This window comes from Urocitellus parryii, chromosome 10 (assembly GCF_045843805.1).
Source record: "Urocitellus parryii isolate mUroPar1 chromosome 10, mUroPar1.hap1, whole genome shotgun sequence".
NCBI classification, from domain to species: Eukaryota; Metazoa; Chordata; class Mammalia; order Rodentia; family Sciuridae; genus Urocitellus; species Urocitellus parryii.
The window spans coordinates 52,604,336-52,626,465 of record NC_135540.1 but is presented as its reverse complement, the minus strand read 5'-3'; the positions used below and the strand labels follow the sequence as shown (position 1 = coordinate 52,626,465).

At 35.1% G+C, this 22,130-nt stretch overlaps 1 protein-coding gene and 1 pseudogene across 1 annotated transcript in view; one reads left to right on the top strand and one right to left on the bottom strand.

Moving 5' to 3' along the window:
* The window catches only part of Arhgef38 (Rho guanine nucleotide exchange factor 38), a 128,268-nt gene that overhangs the window by 90,914 nt on the left and 15,224 nt on the right, over positions 1 to 22,130 (bottom strand). The window contains exon 2 of the mRNA XM_026404658.2: positions 5,279 to 5,466. Within this exon, the coding sequence (XP_026260443.2) occupies positions 5,279 to 5,466 (188 nt within the window). The remainder of the gene's footprint in view (positions 1 to 5,278; positions 5,467 to 22,130) is intronic.
* On the top strand, positions 9,329 to 10,133 carry LOC113193872 (bifunctional methylenetetrahydrofolate dehydrogenase/cyclohydrolase, mitochondrial pseudogene; annotated as a pseudogene).

Below are 22,130 nucleotides of genomic sequence, written 5' to 3'. Positions count from 1 at the left end.
TACATAAAGGTGAAATTCGCTGTGTTATGTTCATACACACACACACACACACACACACACACACACACGTGATAGTTTGGCCAATTTCATTCCATAAAGTAGAATTTATGCTTTAGTCCTGAAATTTAATTCCAAAATTTTGGTAGTGAAGAGAGACATGAAGATTCGCTGAGTGATAGAAAAATACAAGAGGAAAAAAAATTTTGATTGCCTACTAAGTAAAAATAACTGTCTATTGTTTCTGGAAACAGTAAAAGTCTTTTGATGCAGGTGACAGAGAAGACGATTTTGATAAGAATGCCTCCATGACGCAAAAACCTGAGATATTGCTGACGTATGTTTTCCTCTATTAATTATTATAGGAAAATTCTTAGGAAATTGCTCTGTGAAACTTAAAAATTCCAGGAAGTTCTTGCCAATACTAAATTATAGAATTTTTGGCATTTTCCAGAAAATACAACATTTGAAGCATAATGCACACAATTAGACCATATGTGAACAAATTCAAAATAAATAAATATCCATAACTTTCTTATCATAAATAAAAATCTAGGGCTGGGGCTGGGGCTAAGTGCTAGTGCACTTTCCTGGCATGTGTGAGGAACTGGATTTGATTCTCAGCACTGCAAATAAATAAATAAAATAAAAGTCTATCAACAACTAAAATAAATGAATAAATAAATAAATAATCTACCTAGTGTGCATTCAAAATAAATGCTTATAAATAAAATACCTTTTACCTTTTGGAAATCTTGAGATCTTATATTCCTCTTGAGATCTTAGGTAGATTTGTACTATGTGAATTTTAGAAATTAAAAAACAAACACAAATAAAAAATATGGATTTAAATTCCTCTAATGTTTTCAGTCACCTTTTTGTTCTTACACATAAAATCCTTATCTATCATTAAATAGCCTTCTCCAGTTTTATTTATTTTGATCTACTGCCAAAAAATGGGGAGTCTCCTCCTATTGCCATGTTTGGATAATATATATATAGAATATATAGAACTTGTTAGCCCAGTGAAAATTTCAACATTGAATGTTGCGAATACTTTTGCCATCTTTGCAAAACCTTTCATAGTGCTGCTGTTAAAGATGATGTAACTGCTTCATTTATCCTGTTCCCAGTTAGGTGATGGCCTATTGGTGGGAAAAAACTTGAAGTTAAGATTAAAAAGAAGTCGATTGTCCCTGCACAGTTGTCAGTCAAGGCTGGATCTAGTCATTCATTTGTACGCTGGTTCATTCACACAAGTTCACTCACATAAACCCAAAACGTGTAGTGCTTTTTTCAGTTTTCAACTTCCTTCCACCAATCTTCACTTACATAAAATGCCATGTTTTTACTGGGAGTCTAAGTTTAAGTTTACACAGAGAAAAGACGGTGAGATTAGATGACTTTCTAACATATCTTCCAGCCTGACATATACACGTAAAATATTTACTTATGTTGCCTGAGGTTTAACTAAGCATGGTTTGCAGATGGTTCCCATGGTTACCTGAAAATTGTATGAGTTAATTTACATATTTTGACACTAACTGATGACAGGTGGGTAGCGTGCACAGACTGTGGTATTTAAACGGTTAGGAGGGAAGTGAGGACATGAAGAGGCAGTAAGTTAATGAACTGCTGGCATCAGTTAACCAACTCAGCCTCATATAAATGTTTATGAGACTCACATAAGTTCCTGAGCACATATTTACTTAATCAAAGATTAAAAGCTTTAAGAGGTGGGGAAAAGGCAGATCTGACAGGAGAATTCTGAGAAACCTTAAAAGATTTGCTATTGCATTAGTAGAAAGGACAAATAGGCTGCTAGAATGAAACTGATTTCCACAAAGAGGAAGAAAAAAAGAGCACCCAAAGATACCAAAACCAAGAGAAGCACCCAGAGTGAAAAATCAACAAGCTATCCACAACCCAAATAGAATAACATGGGAAATGTGAGTTAGAATCGTGAGAACCAGAATTCAAAGCACTGGGAGCCAAAGTCAAACATTGCTAAATTACCATAAATGATACCATAGTGGAAATTCTTTATTTGACATGGTCTGAGACACCTATACTGAGAATCGCATATTCTAACAGTTACTAGGAAGCATAAAACGAGGAAAGCAACAGCAAAAAATAAAACACAAAAATTAGAGAAGAAAAGTGTAGATGAATTCTAGATAGGGAAGAGGGGTGGGAGGGAAATAGAGGGGGCAGGGGATTAGCAAGGATGGTTGAATGTGGTGGACATCATTATCCAAAGTACATGTATAAAGACTCGAATTGGGTGTCATCATACTTTATATACAGAGATATGAAAAATTGTGATATATATGTGTAATAACAGTTGTAATGCAAAAAAGTACATGCATAAAAGCATGAATTGGTGTGAACATACTTTATATACAGAGATATGAAAAATTGTGCTCTATATGTGTAATGAGAATTGTCATGCATTCTGCTGTTGTGTATTTAAAAAAAATTTTAAAAATTAAAGAGGGAAAAAAAAAAGAGTGCAGCTCAGCAGTGCATTCCTATTGGTAGGCCCAGTTTGACTCAACTGTGTAGCAGATGGTTTGAAATGGGCAATATTTTCAACTGAATGAACTTCTCATTCCATGGGAGACAAATGTGGATGATGAAGTCAAGAGAAGGAGTTTTCTTATATATTAAGGTTTTTTTTTATCACTAGCGCAACATAGGCATACTGTGCTTATTTTATTTAATTTTATTTTTTTGTACCAGGAATTGAATTCAGACACCCTTAGCCACTGAGACACATCCCCAGTCCTTTTTATTTATTATTTATTTGGAGACAGGATACGGTGCTTATTTTGAAACATGTTTCAGTCGCATGCTTTTGCACATATTACCTATTTTATGTTTAACTTTTTAAATATCTTTATTTTATTTATTTATTTATTTTTATGTGGTCTGAGGATTGAACCCAGCCCCTCACATGTGCAGGGCGAGCACTCTACGGCAGAGCCACAACTCCAGCCCTTTTAAAGTTAATTTTAAAAGAGAAAGAAATACAGAATATGTAGTTAAATCTTTTAGTATTGAAGGAGGGTTTTTTTGTTGTTGTTGTTTTTGTTTTGAGATAACAGATAATGGGAATGACGATGATCCAATACAGCAGGTAAAATTAATTATTCAGGACACAGAAAGGACACATGGAAGAGTAAAGCCCTAGAATAAGCCTGAAGGGGTCAGATCTGCTGTCTTAGTAGAGAGGTTGTCCTTCACTATAAGCAGGAATTATTGATATTTTGAAATAGGAGGAAGTCAGATTATGTAGGTTAGAGATGCAGGTCGTTTGGTAGATTTGGTGTTGTAAATGTGTGCCTCTCCTGTATTATGTATACTTATTCAATAAAGTGGTAAGAAAAAGACATTAGGAGAGAAAAGGGAGTATTTGAGGTGTGAGGGAAAAGATATGAGAGATCCCCCCTTAGAGACATTACTGGGAGACCCATGTGAAGAAAGTGGTCTTGAATTTTAAGAGACTGTCTACTCCATACCTTTACTTATGCCAGAAACCTGAACCCCTCCAGGTACGATCTTTCAGGAGAGTAAGTAGAAAAGGGAAAAAGAAATCAAACACATATACAAGCAGTGATTACAGTGAATGACCCATGGGCCCTAAGCCAGCTGTGGAACTGATGAACAAGGAAAAAGTACTTGGAGGTCTAGGTGGCACTAAAAATTTGTCAGAGGCAGGGGGAGGTGGCATATGTCTGTGATTCAGGCTGAGGCAAGGACAATTGCAAGTTTCAGGCCAGTCTGGGCAATTTAGCAAGACCTTGAGTCAAAATAAAAAATTAAAATGTTCTGGGGATGTAGCGTAGAGGTAGAGCTTCCCTGGGTTCAATCCCCAGTACCCACCCCTGCACCCCTCAAAAAATTGTCAGAGACAGGTTACCAGCAGGAGTGGGCTGAAAGAGAGGAGGTAAGAATTAGAGAAGAGTAAGCTTGAAATTCTGATTTGAACAGGTTGAAATTACTGGCAATGACAAGTTCTAAGGTGACTGGAGTGAGTGGCTGAGATGGGATTGAGATAAGGAGACAAGCACCTGAAAGGTAAGTGTACCTCAACATCAATAACAGTAGAAAAACATTCACAAGTATTAAAAGTCATGAAAAGATATATATGGTTGAATGAAACACTTATGTTACAAAACAGCATGTGTAGTTTTGATCACTTTATGTGGAAATGTCCTGTGTGTATTCAAAAAAAATGGTGATTTTTTTTTTAGGTAGAATTTATGACCCTTTTTACTGTCTATTTTATGTTTTCTAAACTATTTGAATTGTATATGAGGACCACTTACCCCCTCATGGTTGGCTACTGCTTGTTAAGAGTCTTTGCTCCTCCTATTCTACTTGGAACATTTCTTACTCCTTCAAGTCTCTGCTCAAATGTCTCCTATTAGAAAGGCCTTCCTTTGCCACAGTTGTTCAACAGAAGAACCAAAACTCTGTTTTCAAGCTGTATCCTTTTCCCCTGCTTTGGTTTCTGAGATGTAACATCTAATATACTTTAACTTTCTTTCTTTCTTGTCTACTGTCTGACTTCTCTCTTTCTGCAGTACAAAGCATATCCCACAAGGGCAGGACTTTGTTTTTGCTCTGAACTGTAAGGGTCAGTACTGGGAACAGTGACGATTACGTAACACGCTATTAATAAGTGTTAAATGGGTGAAATAACTCTGTGTATGTATATTTACTTTGATTAAAGGTGATAATGATTAACTGATAAACACTTCAAGTTTTGTCTGTGGCCACTCAAACAGAACAATTTTACTTACATTTAATGTTATTTTTTTTCATTGAATTTTATTTAAATATTCATAAATTTAATCAAAATCTTAATGGAGAGAGTAGGCATATTTTTCTCTTCTAAATCCATGATTACTGTTGAATTAAGAAGTTTGTTCCTAGCCTGCTAAAAACCTGTTGCGCATATTTTGTTACCAGTTTCATGGAAATTTAAGGCAGAACACATAAATTTCAAAATGGAAAAAAGCTGTGAATTTCCTCATGTTTTAGAATACAGTTTCTGTGGCCAAAGGGAGGGTTTAGAGTGTCTCTCTGCTTGACACAAGAGGTACAAATCTGGTGTGTTCTGTGGACTTATGACTGGAAACTAGGAAAAAGACACATCACCTTACTGATAAACTAGGGTGCTTCAATTTCATGTGCTGCTGATCTTTTTTAGGATATAGGAGAGAACATCAAAAAAGTTTTCTAAAAAAAAAAAAAATCTCAAGTTTGCATTTACCTGTTTGTTTCTCAGGGGCTGAACCACTTCCCGAACACACAGCTCCAAATCATTGAGATAATCCTTTTCTGTCTGTATTAACTCCTTGATGATTTTTGCCCGCTTTGCCATCATCTTCCTTCTCTGATGCTCCTCCTCTGGGGTTGGCGTCTCAGTTGCAGAACACTCAGCCTGTGGACTCATCTTTTCTGTTAAATGAAAACATGCACACGTGAGATATTCTGCTGAGGTTTCTTTTGCCTTCATACAAACAATGGAGGATTACTATTAGCAAGGCAAAAGGCTTATGGTATCTTCACGGTGTGTTCCTAGGAGGGTAACCTTAGCTCTTCATAAGGTCAGAATCCTTCAAAACTATGGACGAGGGGAAAGTGAGAGTGAACTGCTTCAAACAAGTCATTAAATGATTCACAACTGTCCTGGCTTCTTTAAGATAGCCAATTGCCAGAATCTTGGGCTATAAAAGCTACTTTTCAGCCTGAAGGTAGACTATACAAAACACAGTTCAGAGCTTCTGGACATGTTAGCTTTTAAACCAATGGAAGATTTTTCATTAGTAAGTGAAACACTTTCCAATTTTGCTTGTCCCTATTATTATAGTAATAGGGACATCATCAGGTACCCATCATCATCAGTGGGTAATAAAGAAATGAAAAACAATTACATTTTTAAGATATTTCTTTTTAATTTTCGATCAAACCCACTAGGAATAAGATAGGGGTAGACTGCATGAATTTCAACTAAGATTTTCATGACTCATCTTCATACTATGTTTATCTTGTACTTTCAAAATTTTTAAATTATCAAACTACCTGGCATTTTTAATTAAAAAACAATACAGTACTGAAGCTGAGGATGTGGCTTGGTGGTAAAGCTTGCCTAGCCTGTTTAATTCCCAGCACAGCAGGCAAAAAGAAGACCAATACTGAGGAGATACTGAGATACATGGTATGTCTCAAAAGTTCCAAGATTTTTGTATAAAAAATAAAGATAAGAAAACTAAATATCTCCAAGGACAAGTTTCACAGCAATTTAAAAAATTTGGAAGCCACAAACTATAGACCATATACTCAAACAGACTACAGACCATGAGATCAGAAAAATTAAAGACATCAAGACAGTGTGTGTGTGTGTGTGTGTGTGTGTGTGTGTGTGTGTGTGTATGTGTGTGTGTGAATGGATTTGTTTCCAGTTTGAATCATAATTTTCATCTTAGTCTCTGTGGTTGCAGAAGTCATTTTATTTCACTTAAGGTCTCTATGATTCTAGTAACTGATAGGTGAGACATCTTCAGTGTTGAAACCACTTTCTGAGAATGTAGATCTTTGCAAAAGGACCTAAAAGAGTCTACACATAATAAAACAAAAGGCAGATCACAGTATATACAAGTGGAAGTAAAGAGAGGTGTTTTTTTTGGCTTACTCTAGAAACTAAGCTCTGAAACTGGAGAAACATGAGAGCAGAGTTAGTAGTTCAATTGAAGGAGGCTGCCCCAAGAAAGTGAGCAGGCACTTCAAAACGTAATGAGCCTTTCTCTCTCCCTGGCCCACTAATTTCAGTAGCTTAGGCAAAGGCTCAATAATTAAACATCCATGGAGAATGCCAGAAAGGTAGCTCAAACATCAAGTTGTACTAGATTGTGCTTTGGACAACCCAGACTGGCGGGAGAATATGTTTCTGGACCAATTGCCTGGTATCAGCTCTTCCTTCATTAGGGAAGAAGGTGATTTTGATAAATGGTATCCAAAAGCACATGGTTTTACGAGACTCCAGCCATTCAATGCCAAAGCAATAATTCACATGAGCTATATACAAGAGAGAGCCCATGTAAGGAGAGAGAATGAATGCATGGGGTGTAATGTAGCCTTCACATCTTGTGCTATGTTATGAGAATTCTAGAATGCCTGCTAATTTGTACTATTTCTATTAGAAAGTAGGCCTGCCTCTTGGTGCCCCGAATTTGAAAGAACAAGTTATAATCAGTGGAGAGATGCAGTGAGCAGAACATGAACAGAACCACTGTGAGCTTCTACAAATTTTTAAAATTATATGTATTTAAGGTATACAACATAATGATTTCACAAATACTTACATGGTGAAATTATTGGGTGGGGGACTGATGGGAGTGATAGGTTCTTTACTCCTGGGATATATGAAATAATATGTTGAAAGGAATCTCAACAATAGGGAGTTCACAAATCAGTTTAGAGAGTGTCCAATTATTACTTAACATTACCTTGAAAATAAAAGGACACTATTGAAAAACTGTTCTTTTCCAAGTTATAAACATTTTATACCTTATAAGAATAATCTATCCATTATTTAAGAGCTTAAAAGGTTCTTTCTTTATCTGTGGCAAATAAATATCCCTAAAGCACATTCTCAGATTCAATTACTATGTCAATTTAACTTATTTCACAGATGTTACAGCTGCTGCACCTTAAAACATAACAAACCAGATATTTTAAATTTAAAAATGACTTAGGTTTTCTAATACTGCCCAGCAATTTATTCATCATCATGGTGGGGGGGCCAAAGTAGTTGAAATAAAGTGTCAAGATACTCAACTTCAAAATTTCTGCTTTCAGATGTAAAAACCTTGGGGCATTCCAGGTTGAGCAACCTTATGAGATATCTGTGTTTGTTCTTTTGACTCAAGTTTACTGCAGGAACAAAGACTTGACTTGCATCATTTTATGGTCAGATATCTGAACACTTTTTATGTTTGCATTTCTTAAACAAACAAACATGTGCAATGCATTGTGGACTCCAAGTTCTGTTTTTATAAGATTCTAAGATCCTTCTCTGCCTCTCAAACTTTTTTAAAAAATCTTTTAACTACACTAAGTTTTACATGTAAAGGTATCTATAACTCTAACACATGTCACCCAAATCTACATTCAGCTCTGACAATCTTTTATTTCTGGATAAACAGAGAAGCTAAGTATTTAGGAAGGAAGCAAAAGTAGAGTTTTAGTAATGAAATTTTTTCCCCCAGTAGTTTAAAAAGACTATATTGAAGCCAAAGATAAACTAAGAGGATGCATAAATTGTAACCAGCCTGTAATCCCAGTGGTCTGGCAGGCTGAGGCAGGAGAATGGTAAATTGAACTTAGTGTTCAATAGGGTTTCCTGTTATTTTGCCCCGCTATAGGCTAATGTAAGAATTTTAAGGACATTTACGTAGTCTAGGCTAAGCTATTATGTTCTATAGGTAAAGTGTATTAATTGCCTATTCTTCTTATATTACTTTCATTTTATAATGAGTTCATTAGGACATAGCCCATCAAATCAAGGAGTATATCTGTACTCTGAAAGTTTTCTATCATCAAAGGCAAACAATTACCCCTAGTTTTAAAATGACCAACCTGTCAAGAAAAAAAAAAGTGGTTGGACAGCTTTTTTTTTTCAGACAGGAGAGGAAGAGGAAAAGAAATAAAGGAAGTGGTTTAAGGAGGAAAGTCAGAATAGTGCTGAGATTTGAAACTCTTGAGCAGCTTGCTTGGGTTGATTACACACTGGAGGAGGATCCTGGTCTTTTAGAAAAAAGAAAAAGCACCCAAAGGTAAAGGAGTGATGAGAAAAGACTGAAGACAACCTCAGCAACTTAGTGAGGCCCTGTCTCAAAACAAAAAATAAAAAGGACTGGTGGTTTTGCTTAGGATTGATTGTATCCTCATTTTGCTTTGTTGTTATTGTCAATTTGGCTACTGCTATCTGGGGGTGGATTTATGGAGAGACAATTGCTTCCTTTTTTATTGTAAAACAATATGTTTGTTATATATTATTTGTTATATATATATATTTGTTATATATTAGCATATTATAAAGGATAGGTATATAGACTTGGGAGCCAAACCATATGGATTCAAACTCTGCTTCTTTCATTCATTAGATCTTTTACCTTAGACAAGTTATATAACTCTTTATATATAATTCCCTCATCTGTAATTTAAGAATAATGCTAGTAAAACTTTATAAAGTGGTTTTAAATATTAAATGAATTAACATTTAGTAAATTCGCTCCTGGCACAGACACAGGCACTGGCGATGATTACAACTTTCTCTATCTGCTTTGGCGGCAGACTGCTTTGTGCAAAGCTACCACCTCTGCCACCAACCTTTCCACCTGGCCACAGTTCAGAATCAACAGTGAGACGATTGTGCAATCAGCTTCAATCTTCAGAGGAAGAACTATTGAACTTAATCAATAATCTAAGTAATGATGAAAATCTAGACGGTCTCCTTCTTCAGCTGCCTCTCCAGAGCACAGTGAAGAGATAAAGATCAGCAATGCTGGTCCTCCGACAAGGATGTTGATGGCTTTCATGTAACTAATGTGGGGCAAATGTGTTTGGACAAATACTGCATGTTTCCCACTACCCCAGGAGGTGTGTGGAGATTAATTAAGCAAACTGGTATTCCAATCCTAGGGAAGAACATGGTTGTGGCTGAAAGATCAAAAAATGTTACAATGTATATTGCAATGTTACTACACAGAGATGGGGCTCATGAATGACCTGGAGGTGATGCCATCTTTCCAGTATGTATCTCATTGATACATTCCCAAAGAACAATTGAAGAAACACACAATTCTTGCAGATATTGTCATATCTACTGCAGGCATTCCAAGTCTGATCACAGCAGATACGGACAAGGAAGGAACAGCAATCACTGACATGAGAATAAACAGAATTCAGGATCCTATAACTGCTAAACCCAAGTTGGTTGGAGATAAGACTTTGAAGGAGTCAGTAAGAAAGCCGGTTATATTGCTCCTGTCCCTGGGAGTGTTGGTCCCATGACAGTGGCTATGCTGATGAAGAATACCATTATTGCTACAAAAAGGTACTGAGGCCTGAAGAGTAGGAAATGCTGAAGTCTAAAGAACTTGGAGTAGCCACCAATTAAGTGTTGTGTCTACTGTGCCATGAACAGTGCTTCAAGCCAGTCCACGAAACAATAAAGCAGGCCACTAGAAATGCAATATTTTAAATTTATTCTGCTGAAATTGTTTAAAATGATGCTTTGTGTTTATTGAAAGCTTAAATGGGTGGATGTGTGCATACATGGCTCTGTAGTACCTCATCAGGGAATCCTCCAGTGTAGCGCTAATATCTCTAGCCAAGAGAAACCATTAACCTAGTAATTAACATGGGAGACCTTGTCTCATTGAGAATGGATGCTTATTTTTTTTTTATTGTTGGTTGTTCAAAACATTACATAGTTCTTGATATATCACATTTCACACTTTGATTCAAGTGGGTTATGAACTCCCATTTTTACCCCGTATACAGATTGCAGAAACACATCAGTTACACTTCCACTGATTTACATATTGCCATACTAGTGTCTGTTGTATTCTGCTGCCTTTCCTATCCTCTACTATCTCCCCTCCCCTCCCCTCCCCTCCCCTCTTCTCTCTCTACCCCCTCTACTGTAATTCATTTCTCCCCCTTGTATTATTTTTCCCTTTCCCCTCACTTCCTCTTGTATGTAATTTTGTATAACCCTGAGGGTCTCCTTCCATTTCCATGCAATTTCCCTTCTCTCTCCCTTTCCCTCCCACCTCTCATCCCTATTTAATGTTAATCTTCTTCTCATGCTCTTCAGCCCTACTCTGTTCTTAGTTACTCTCCTTATATCAAAGAAGACATTTGGCATTTGTTTTTTAGGGATTGGCTAGCTTCACTTAGCATAATCTGCTCTAATGCCATCCATTTCCCTGCAAATTCTATGATTTTGTCATTTTTTAATACAGAGTAATACTCCATTGTGTATAAATGCCACATTTTTTTTATCCATTCGTCTATTGAAGGGCATCTAGGTTGCTTCCACAGTCTTGCTATAGTGAATTGTGCTGCTATGAACATCGATGTAGCGGTGTCCCTGTGGCATGCTCTTTAGGGAATAGACCAAGAAGGGGAATAGCTGGGTCAAATGGTGGTTCCATTCCCAGCTTTCCCAGGAATCTCCATACTGCTTTCCAAATTGGCTGCACCAATTTGCAGTCCCACCAACAATGTACAAGTGTACCCTTTTCCCCACATCCTCTCCAGCACTTGTTGTTGTTTGAATTCCTAACCGCTGCCAATCTTGCTGGAGTGAGATGGTATCTTAGGATGGTTTTGATTTGCATTTCTCTGACTGCTAGAGATGGTGAGCATTTTTTCATGTACTTGTTGATTGATTGTATGTCCTCCTCTGAGAAGTGTCTGTTCAGGTCCTTGGCCCATTTGTTGATTGGGTTATTTGTTATCTTATTGTCTAATTTTTTGAGTTCTTTGTATACTCTGGATATTAGGGCTCTATCTGAAGTGTGAGGAGTAAAGATTTGTTCTCAGGACGTAGGCTCCCTATTTACCTCTCTTATTGTTTCTTTTGCTGAGAAAAAACTCTTTAGTTTGAGTAAGTCCCATTTGTTGATTCTAGTTATTAACTCTTGTGCTATGGGTGTCCTATTGAGGAATTTGGAGCCCGACCCCACAGTATGTAGATCGTAGCCAACTTTTTCCTTCTATCAGACGCCGTGTCTCTGATTTTTTTTTTTTACATATTTGTTAATTTTGAATTTTTTTCTTTTTTTTATTGGTTGTTCACAACATTACAAAGCTCTTGACATATCATATTTCATACATTAGATTGAAGTGGGTTATGAACTCCCAATTTTACCCCAAATGCAGATTGCAGAATCATGTCGGTTACACATCCACACTTTTACATAATGCCCTATTAGTAATTGTTGTATTCTGTCTCTGATTTGATATCAAGCTCCTTGATCCATTTTGAGTTACCTTTTGTGCATGGCGAGAGAAAGGGATTCAGTTTCATTTTGTTGCATATGGATTTCCAGTTTTCCCAACACCATTTGTTGAAAATGCTATCCTTCCTCCATTGCATGCTTTTAGCCCCTTTATCAAATATAAGATAGTTGTAGTTTTGTGGATTGGTTTCTGTGTCCTCTATTCTGTACCATTGGTCCACCCGCCTGTTTTGGTACCAGTACCATGATGTTTTTGTTACTATTGCTCTGTAGTATAGTTTGAAGTCTGGTATTGCTATACCTCCTGATTCACACTTCCTGCTTAGCATTGTTTTGAATGGATGCTTAATTTTGTTAACCCACTTTGGTTAAAACTTTGCCTTTTCTAGGATTACATTTCCAAGTGCTATTCCAATAAGAGTTGATATTCATTGTAGTTCCCAAGATTTTGAGTTCAACAGGTCAAACCAAAGAAGGAAATATGTTTTTATTTTTTTTTTTTAAATTTATTTATTTTTTTTTATTTTTTTATTTTTTTTATTGGTTGTTCAAAACCTTACACGGCTCTTGACATATCATATTTCAGACATTAGTTTCAAGTGAGTTATGAACTCCCATTTTTACCCCAAATACAGATTGCAGAATCACATCAGTTACACATTCACCTTTTTACATAATGCCCTATTAGTAACTGTTGTATTCTGCTACCTTTCCTATCCTCTACTATCCCCCCTCCCCTCCCCTCCCATCTTCTCTCTCTATCCCATCTACTGTAATTCATTTCTCTCCTTGTTTTTTCTTCCAATTCCCCTCACAACTTCTTTTATGTAGTTTTTTTTTAACAATGAGGGTCTCTTTCCATTTCCATGCAATTCCCCTTTTCTCTCTCTTTCCCTCCCATCTCATGTCTCTGTTTAATATCAATCTTTTCTTCCTGCTCTTTCTCCCTGCTCTATTCTTAGTTGCTCTCATTATATCAAAGAAGACATTTGGTATTTGTTTTTTAGGGATTGGCTGGCTTCACTAAGCATAATCTGCTCTAGTGCCATCCATTTCCCTGCAAATTCCATGAATTTGTCATTTTTTAGAGCTGCGTAATACTCCATGGTGTATAACTGCCACATTTTTTTAATCCATTCATCCATTGAAGGGCATCTGGGTTGGTTCCACAGTCTAGCTATTGTGAATTGTGCTGCTATGAACATCGATGTGGCAGTATCCCTGTAGTACGCTCTCTTAAGGTCTTCAGGGAATAGACCAAGAAGGGCAATAACTGGGTCAAATGGTGGTTCCATTCCCAGCTTTCCCAGGAATCTCCATACTGCTTTCCAAATTGGCTGCACCAATTTGCAGTCCCACCAGCAATGTACAAGAGTACCCTTTTCCCCACATCCTCTCCAGCACTTGTTATTGTTTGACTTCCTGATGGCTGCCAATCTTACTGGAGTGAGATGGTATCTTAGGGTAGTTTTGATTTGCATTTCTCTGACTGCTAGAGATGGTGAGCATTTTTTCATGTATTTGTTGATTGATTGTATGTCCTCCTCTGAGAAGTGTCTGTTCAGGTCCTTGGCCCATTTGTTGATTGGGGTATTTGTTGTCTTATTGTCTAATTTTTTGAGTTCTTTGTATACTCTGGATATTAAGGCTCTGTCTGAAGTGTGAGGAGTAAAAATTTGTTCCCATGATGTAGGCTCCCGATTTACTTCTCTTATTGTTTCTCTTGCTGTGAAAAAACTTTTTAGTTTAAGTGAGTCCCATTTGTTGATTCTTGCTGTTAACTCTTGTGCTATAGGCGTCCTGTTAAGGAATTTGGAGCCTGATCCCACAATATGTAGATCGTAGCCAACTTTTTCTTCTATCATAAGCAGAGTCTCTGATTTGATATCTAGGTCCTTGATCCATTTTGAGCTCACTTTTGTGCATGGTGAGAGGAGGGGATTCAGTTTCATTTTGTTGCATATGGATTTCCAGTTTTCCCAACACCATTTGTTGCCAGAGCAATTAGACAAACGAAAGAAATTAAAGGCATAAAAATAGGAAAAGATGAACTTAAATTATCACTATTTGCAGATGACATGATTCTATACATAGAAGACCCAAAAGGGTCTACAAAAAAACTACTAGAACTAATAAATGAATTCGGCAAAGTGGCAGGTTATAAAATCAACACGCACAAATCAAAGGCATTTCTGTATATCAGTGACAAAACTTCTGAAACGGAAGTGAGGAAAAACACTCCATTCACAATATCCTCAAAAAAAAATAAAATACTTGGGAATCAACCTAACAAAAGAGGTGAAAGATTTATACAATGAAAACTACAGAACCCTAAAAAGAGAAGTAGAAGAAGATCTTAGAAGATGGAAAGATATACCCTGTTCATGGATAGGCAGAACTAACATCATCAAAATGGCAATATTACCAAAAGTCCTCTATAGGTTTAATGCAATGCCAATCAAAATCCCAATGGCATTGCTTGTAGAAATAGATAAAGCAATCATGAAATTCATATGGAGAAATAAAAGACCCAGAATAGCAAAAGCAATTCTGAGCAGGAAGTGTGAATCGGGTGGTATAGCAATACCAGATTTCAAACTATACTACAGAGCAATAGTAGCAAAAACAGCATGGTACTGGTACCAAAACAGGCGGGTGGACCAATGGTACAGAATAGAGGATACAGAGACTAATCCACAAAGTTACAACTATCTTATATTTGATAAAGGGGCTAAAAGCATGCAATGGAGGAAGGATAGAAACTTATTTTTGAAAAAGAAAACTTGGACTTGATAATCACTGGGCAGCTGGTGTAAGTAGGCACCACTTCCACCAAAGAATTGTCATAGCTGCCTTCTTTTCTGTCAGCTTTCCTGAAAGATTATAAAGAGCTTGAGTTCATATTGAATTTAGATTTTCTGATGAAAAGGGTTCTTTGTTGTTGTTGTTATTGTTTTTTTTAAGTCGTTTTGTTTTGATTTGTTTGTTAAATAACACACATTTGTCTGGTGTGGGGAAAAACATTTATTAAATTCTTACCAAAGTGCCTAGCATTATGGGATATATCACGCAAATGTTTGCTATTACCATTAGAAACTCTAATTATTAGTTTTTTAATATAATTTTACTCTATTTTTAGTTGTTTCATGGGCTAGTGTACAACATTCCCAAAATATTTTCATGCACACAAAAACATATAATTATAGCAGTTTTATTTTTAACAATCATAGGCTTATACACATATTCATATACAACTCACAATGAGCAGAGGATCTCTCCTCTGACATGCCCCTCTGCCATCATGTTCTGCCTCACTTTGGGCCTAGATCAATAGAGTTGGTCAATCATATTCTGAACCTGTGAAAACATGATCCAAAATAAACTTTTCCTCCTGTAAGATATTCTTGTGATATGCCGTATCACTTTAGTAAGTTGTTTTTAAGTTCTTTGGATATAGACCAAGGAGCAAAACCAAAGACCAAATGTTTTCTCTGATAAGTAGATGCTAATCCATAATGGAGGGGGCATGGGTTGAGTGGAGGAACTTTGAATTGGGAAAAGGGGAGGGAAGGGAGAAGAGGGGGCATGGGAGTAGGAAAGATGGTAGAATGAGATGAACATCGTTATCTTAGGTGCATGTATGATTGCACGAATGATGTGACCCTACTTTGTGTACAACCAGAGAAGTGAAAAATTGTGCTCCATTTGTGTATAATGAATTAAAGAGCATTCTGCTGTCACATATAACTGATTAGAACAAATACTTTTTTTAAAAAAGATATTCTTGTGAGGTTTTTGGTCACATTAATGAAAATCTAACACAAGTACATTTAAAAAATGAATGTGAAAATTAGTATTATTGTCATTTTGGTTTGTAACTCTATATTTCACTTTCTATGTAATTTAGGAGAAATATGTTTCAAAGAATTATTAGTTTGCTTTGGGGTATGAAATGCATATAGTTTTTGTGATATCAACCCCTGAAGGGAATGGAGACAGAACTGTTAAAAGAGTAGAGTTTCATATGTAATTGAAGTTGAACTGGCAAAAATTAAATTTAGAATGTTATTACTTTAAGATTTTAAATATAATCCCTATTGTAACTGCAAAAAAAGAACTATAAAATAATCAAGAGGAAATTAAAAAGGAAATTATGTCACCAAAAAAGAAAAATCAATTAAACATAAAAGAAAGAAGACAGTAGTGCAGAAAATTTAGAACAAGAAAAGCTATAAGGCACATGGAAAACAAAAACCTGAATAACAGAAACAAAGTCACTTTTTATCAGTAATACTTTAAATGTAAATGGGTTAAACTCTCCAATCAAAAAACATAGATAAAGAGAATGCATTTAACAATATGATCCAACTAAATAGTATTTACAAGAGACTTACTTAATACTGAGAACAAATAGATTAAAAGTGAAAAGATGAAAAAAGATATTTTATGCAAATAATAACCAGAAGAGAGTAGAGTGGCTATGCTAATATCAGACAAAACAATGTTTTAGGTTTTAAATGTTACCAGAAACCAGAAAGAGAAACTTGTATATTAGCAAAAGTCAGTACAGCAAGAAGATATAACAATTTAAACATTTAAGCACCCTTGGAAGGTCATCAATAAATGATACAATGATGGTTGAAACAAAAACTGACAAACTGAAGAGATAAATAGACAATTCTACAATAAAGGTTGGAAAGGTTAATATCCCACTACCAATAATGGATAGAACAACCACAAAGAAGATACATAAGGAAATGGATGACTTAAATAACACAATAAACCAAATAGATCTTTTTTTTTTAGAGAGAGAGAGAGAGAACTCTTTAATATTTATTTTTTAGTTTTCGGCAGACACAACATCTTTGTTTGTATGTGGTGCTGAGGATCGAACCCGGGCCGCACGCATGCCAGGCGAGCACGCTACCGCTTAAGCCACATCCCCAGCCCCAAATAGATCTTGATGTTCATTTAAAGAATGTTCCACTCAACAGCAAGAGCCCATATAACTTCCTCCAGGACATAGGAGACAACTTTCAGGGCAGATTGCATGTTAGGTCACAAATTAAGACTCAACACACTTAAAAAGACAGAAATCATACAAAGTACCTTTTCCAATAAAATGGGATGAAGTTAGAAATCAGTAACAGAAGTAAAATTTGGAAGTTTACAAAATAATGAAAATTAGATAAGACACTCTTACACAACTGATGAATCAAAGGAGATGCAGCAAGAGAAATTAGAAAATACTTAAGAGACAAATGGAAATCAAAACATTATGATTCTGTCATAAAGATATATATATATATATATATATATATATATATATATATATATATATATAGAGAGAGAGAGAGAGAGAGAGAGAGAGAGAGAGAAAGAGAGAGAGAGAGAGAGAGAGAGAGAGAGTAGATAACCAGAAATAACTCCACCAATAAATGTAATAAGTGTATCATTTATTGATGACCTGCCAAGGGGTGCTTAAATGTTTAAATTGTTACATCTTCTTGCTGTACTGACTTTTGCTAATATACAAGTTTCTCTTTCTGGTGTCTGGTAACATTTAAAATCTAAAATATAGTTTTGTCTGTTATTAGCAGAGCTACTCATACTCTCTTTTGGTTATTATTTGCAGGAAATATATGGTCTACCATCTCATATGTTGTACAATGATTTTTACAAAGAGATCGAGATAATTCAGTGAATAGAGGATAATTTTTTTCAATAAATGGTACCAGGAGAAGTGGATATTCACATGCAGAAGAATAAAGTTGATCCCTTACTGACTACCATATACAAAATTTAACTCAGAATGGATCAAAGACCTATAGCTGTAAAACTCTTAGAAGAAAACACAGGACAAAAGTTTCACAACATCTTGGAGATGATGCTAAAGGCCCAGATGACAGAAACAATAACAACAAATAGACACATTAGATTATATGAAAAAAATTTAAATATGAACTTCTAAAACATAACAATAGAAAACAACTTGATTCAAAAGTGGGCAAAGCACTTGAATAGACATTTATCCATAGATACACAAGTCGCCAATAACATGAAAAGATTCTCAATCATTAATCCCAAGAGAAATAGAAATCAAATGAAATACCTCTTAATTTCCATTAAGATGACTACTATTTTAAAAAAATACCAGAGGTATTGTCAAGGATGTGGAAAAATTGGAACCCTTGTGTACTGTTAGTGGAAATTTAAAATGATATAGCCATTGTAGAAAATTATATGGTGGTTCCTCAAAAAATTAAAAATAGAATTACCATATGATAGAGAAATTCTACTTCTGAGTATATACCCCAACATGTTAAAATTGTAGCCTCAAAGAGATATGTATAAATCTGTGCTCAATACAGCATGATTCATAATAATATCCACCAATAGATGAATGAACAAGCAAAACATAATATACAAACAAATAGAATATTATTCAGTCTTAGAAATTTTGTCATATGTTAGAACAGGGATGAACTTTGAGGACATTGTGGTAAGTTAAATAAGCAGGTACAAAAGGGCAACTACATGTGACTCCACTTATATGAGGTTCTTAGAACCATCAAAATCATAGAGGCAGAAAATAGAATAGTAGTTGCTAGAGGCTGAGAAGTGAAGATCAGAGAGTTGTTAATGGGTATAGATTTTCATTCTATATTGCACAACATTATAAACATATTTAATACCATTGTACTGGACACTTAAAAATGGTTAAGATAGTAAATTTTGTATCATGAATTGTACTACAATTTTTAATTAAGGAAAAATTATGTAATGAGACTGAAGTAGATGCAAATAGATACATACAAAGCCTTCTGAGAATACTAATCTCATGCCCATTTAATATTTATTATAGTAATTGAAAAAGGAGAGAAAGAAAAAAGTTTCAATGTCAAAAGAAGTTATATTTTAAAATTCAAAATGGTTTAGAGTTGGGTTTGGAGTGCAGGCAATTTAAATAAAATAGATCTTCTTTAGGGGGAAAAAAAAGGCCCTATGGGAATTTAAAAAATCACATAGAAAAGAAAGCTTATAAAAATGAAGAGTTGAAGTATAAATAGAGTAAACTGCATAACTGAATACATCTTTGTTCCAAATATTATACTTGTGATGGAATGACCTTCATAGTTAATTATATCCTGGTATCTGACGGCTGTTCAACTGTACATCATGTGCCACACACATGACTGATGTACTTGAGCTTGGCTTCTTTCTGTCATGCACGGTGTTTAGGCTGCATCAAATTTCCTGGCAAAAAATGTTATTTCAAGGTAATGTGTATAATAAAAATGTTCTATTGGTGTCACAACAATATTATTTTTCCTCTGACAGTATTGTTAGACTGATAGCTATGTTGATTAATACTCGCCTGCCAATTCTAATAGGAACATATGTTATGGGTAAGAATAGTCATGCACACCTTTCTCATTCTTATAAAATGTAGAGACTAAAGTGACTCCTTGGTGGAGTTCAACATAAAACATCAAAAATATGACTAAAGAAACATGAGCTGACTCTTAAGGCTATCATTTCAATAATTTCAACCATAGTTTTTTTTTCCTCCAATAGAAGGTTATATTCCTTTTCCCCATTTTTTCATTATAGCAAAATATGCATAATGTAAAATTTACTGTGTTAATTATTTTTAAGTGTATAGTTCATCAGCATTGAGAACATTCCATTGTTGGGTTAACAATTGCCATCTTACACCTCCAGAACTTAATCTTCTGAAACTTAAACTGTACCCATTAAACAATTCCCTCTTCCCTTTCCTTAGTCCTTGGTAACCACCATTCTACTTGTCTCTGAATCCAGACACTCTACACACCTCATTGCAAAGGAATCATCCAGTATTTGTTGTTTTGTGCCTGGTTGATTTCACTTAGCATAATGCTCTCAAGTTCACCTATGTTGCAGTACAAGTCAGAATTTCCTTGCTTCTTAAGGCCAAATAATACTGCATTGCATGTGTATACCACATTTGGTTTATGGGCATATATATTAAAATATTTAATAGTAAAGCATTATACATTATTACTGTAGTTATATTGATTATAATATATTGTGAAAGCCTCTAATAATGGCAACCATTTTCAAGTATATTACTTACCAATTTTGTAATATGCATTATCAGGATATTATGCTAATTTTAGAGATGAAGAAATTGAACACAATGAATGTAAGTAGAACTTATCCAGTGGGTTACAGAATATGCAGAAAAGTTTGGATTCAAACCAAATGTGCTTAGCTCTGAAATCTGTGCTCTCTCACTTCACCATGACCAGTTATGTTGCCCTCGTGTACACAGTGTTTCACGTAATGGAATTTACTGTACTGAGAGATAGAGTTCAGTTCTGGCTTTGTGACCTTAATCAAGCCATTTGCTATCACTAAGTTGCTTAATCTGTAGAAAAGGAATAAGAAAAATAAAAAGAGCAATGATAATAAAGGCTAACATTTTTGAGGACTCGCTACATGCTAAATACTAATTTTGTTATGCATTACCTCTGCCTCATAGAAGCTCTCGTTAATAGGGATATAGATTTATTCTCTTCTTTTTATACATGAAAGAGTTGAAACACTTAGAGGTTAAGCAATTTGCCTAGGGTCTCACCACTGTAGGTTTTGGGGTCGGGATTCAAACTTGAACTTGTCTGGCTTCCAACCTGCATTTTAACTACTACTCACTGCTAGGAGGCTGTGAGAATTGAGATAAAGCATGAAAATCTCTTAACACAGGAACCTCTAAAAAATGTCATTCGTTATTTTTATGACTATGATTTACTGCTGTTATTCTGCACCTGATTCTAAATGGCTGCACCTGCTTCTGCTCCTCCCCGCTCCCCAACCCCAGCTTTAGAAATTTTCCAAGGGCAGGAAGCGAGATTGAGCGTCCATCAGGAAATTGCCCTCCTTGACTGGAAAAAAAAGCTCAAACAGCATGGACTACTACAAAGTCAGTTCAATACCACTCCTAATGTGCACTGTTATTACTCAGATTGAATTCAAATGAGGTGGGGATATAGCCTTTGCATGTTGTCTGGTGTAATATAATAATGCCTGAATTTTAAAAATCTTGATTCTCTCCCATTTATTCCAAAGCTAAATAGCCAATGCAAATAAGGTTCTGAGAATTTACTGAACATGTGCATCTCAAGAAAATTTAAAGTGCAAGATGAATAAAGTACCAAAGTTATTATTTCTTTTAAAATTCTAAATACTTATTTAGATTAAGTCCCTACCTGAAGTTATTTATTAATGATTATCAAAAATAATCATGTATTTTAAGTTTCATAACTATAATGAAAAATTGGTTAGTAATAAAGAAGAGTTGGAATTAATGATTTTGTGTACCAAGCTTAGGGTTTTGCATAATGTCTTGCTTAACATCACATACCTTCACCCTCTCCCCCATTCCTTCAACAACAGACTAGGAGGGCATATATACACCAAGCAACATTTATTTATTGGGCAACTTGCACAGTCATTTGACTGTTCAACAGAAGGGTAATATAACAAACGTACCTAGCCCTTAACTAATTTATAATTTTATCACGATGACAAATATGTTTATAATTAAATAAGAATCAATAAATATCAAAACTTAAAGTAAACAATTTTATGAATTCCCTAGTTTGGGGAATTAACGAAACCTTGTACCTAATTTTATATCAATTTTTAAATTTTGGTATTAGATTTGAGATGGTACTGAGTTTTATGTTTTGCATAGAGTGGTGAATAAAACAACAGTTCTTACTATCAAGAAATGTATAATTTAGAAGTAAGAATAGGTTATTTAAGTTACAGGATAATTCAGTATTTTCCTTTCTCTAAGACTAAGCACTTCTCTTAATGATAAAGTTGTACATTTTTCTAAGAATGAATTGGTGTTCAACAACAATCCTGATCAAATTAGTTGTACTTCTTGTTGAATTATATTAATTTAACTAAGCTTACATAAAGTGATGAAATGTGATCATAAAAGAGCATGCACATATTTCTATTAAAACTGCTTTAATGTTTTGACATAATCTGACAAAGTCAAATTACCTAAATGCTGAGGCTATATTTGGAATTGAA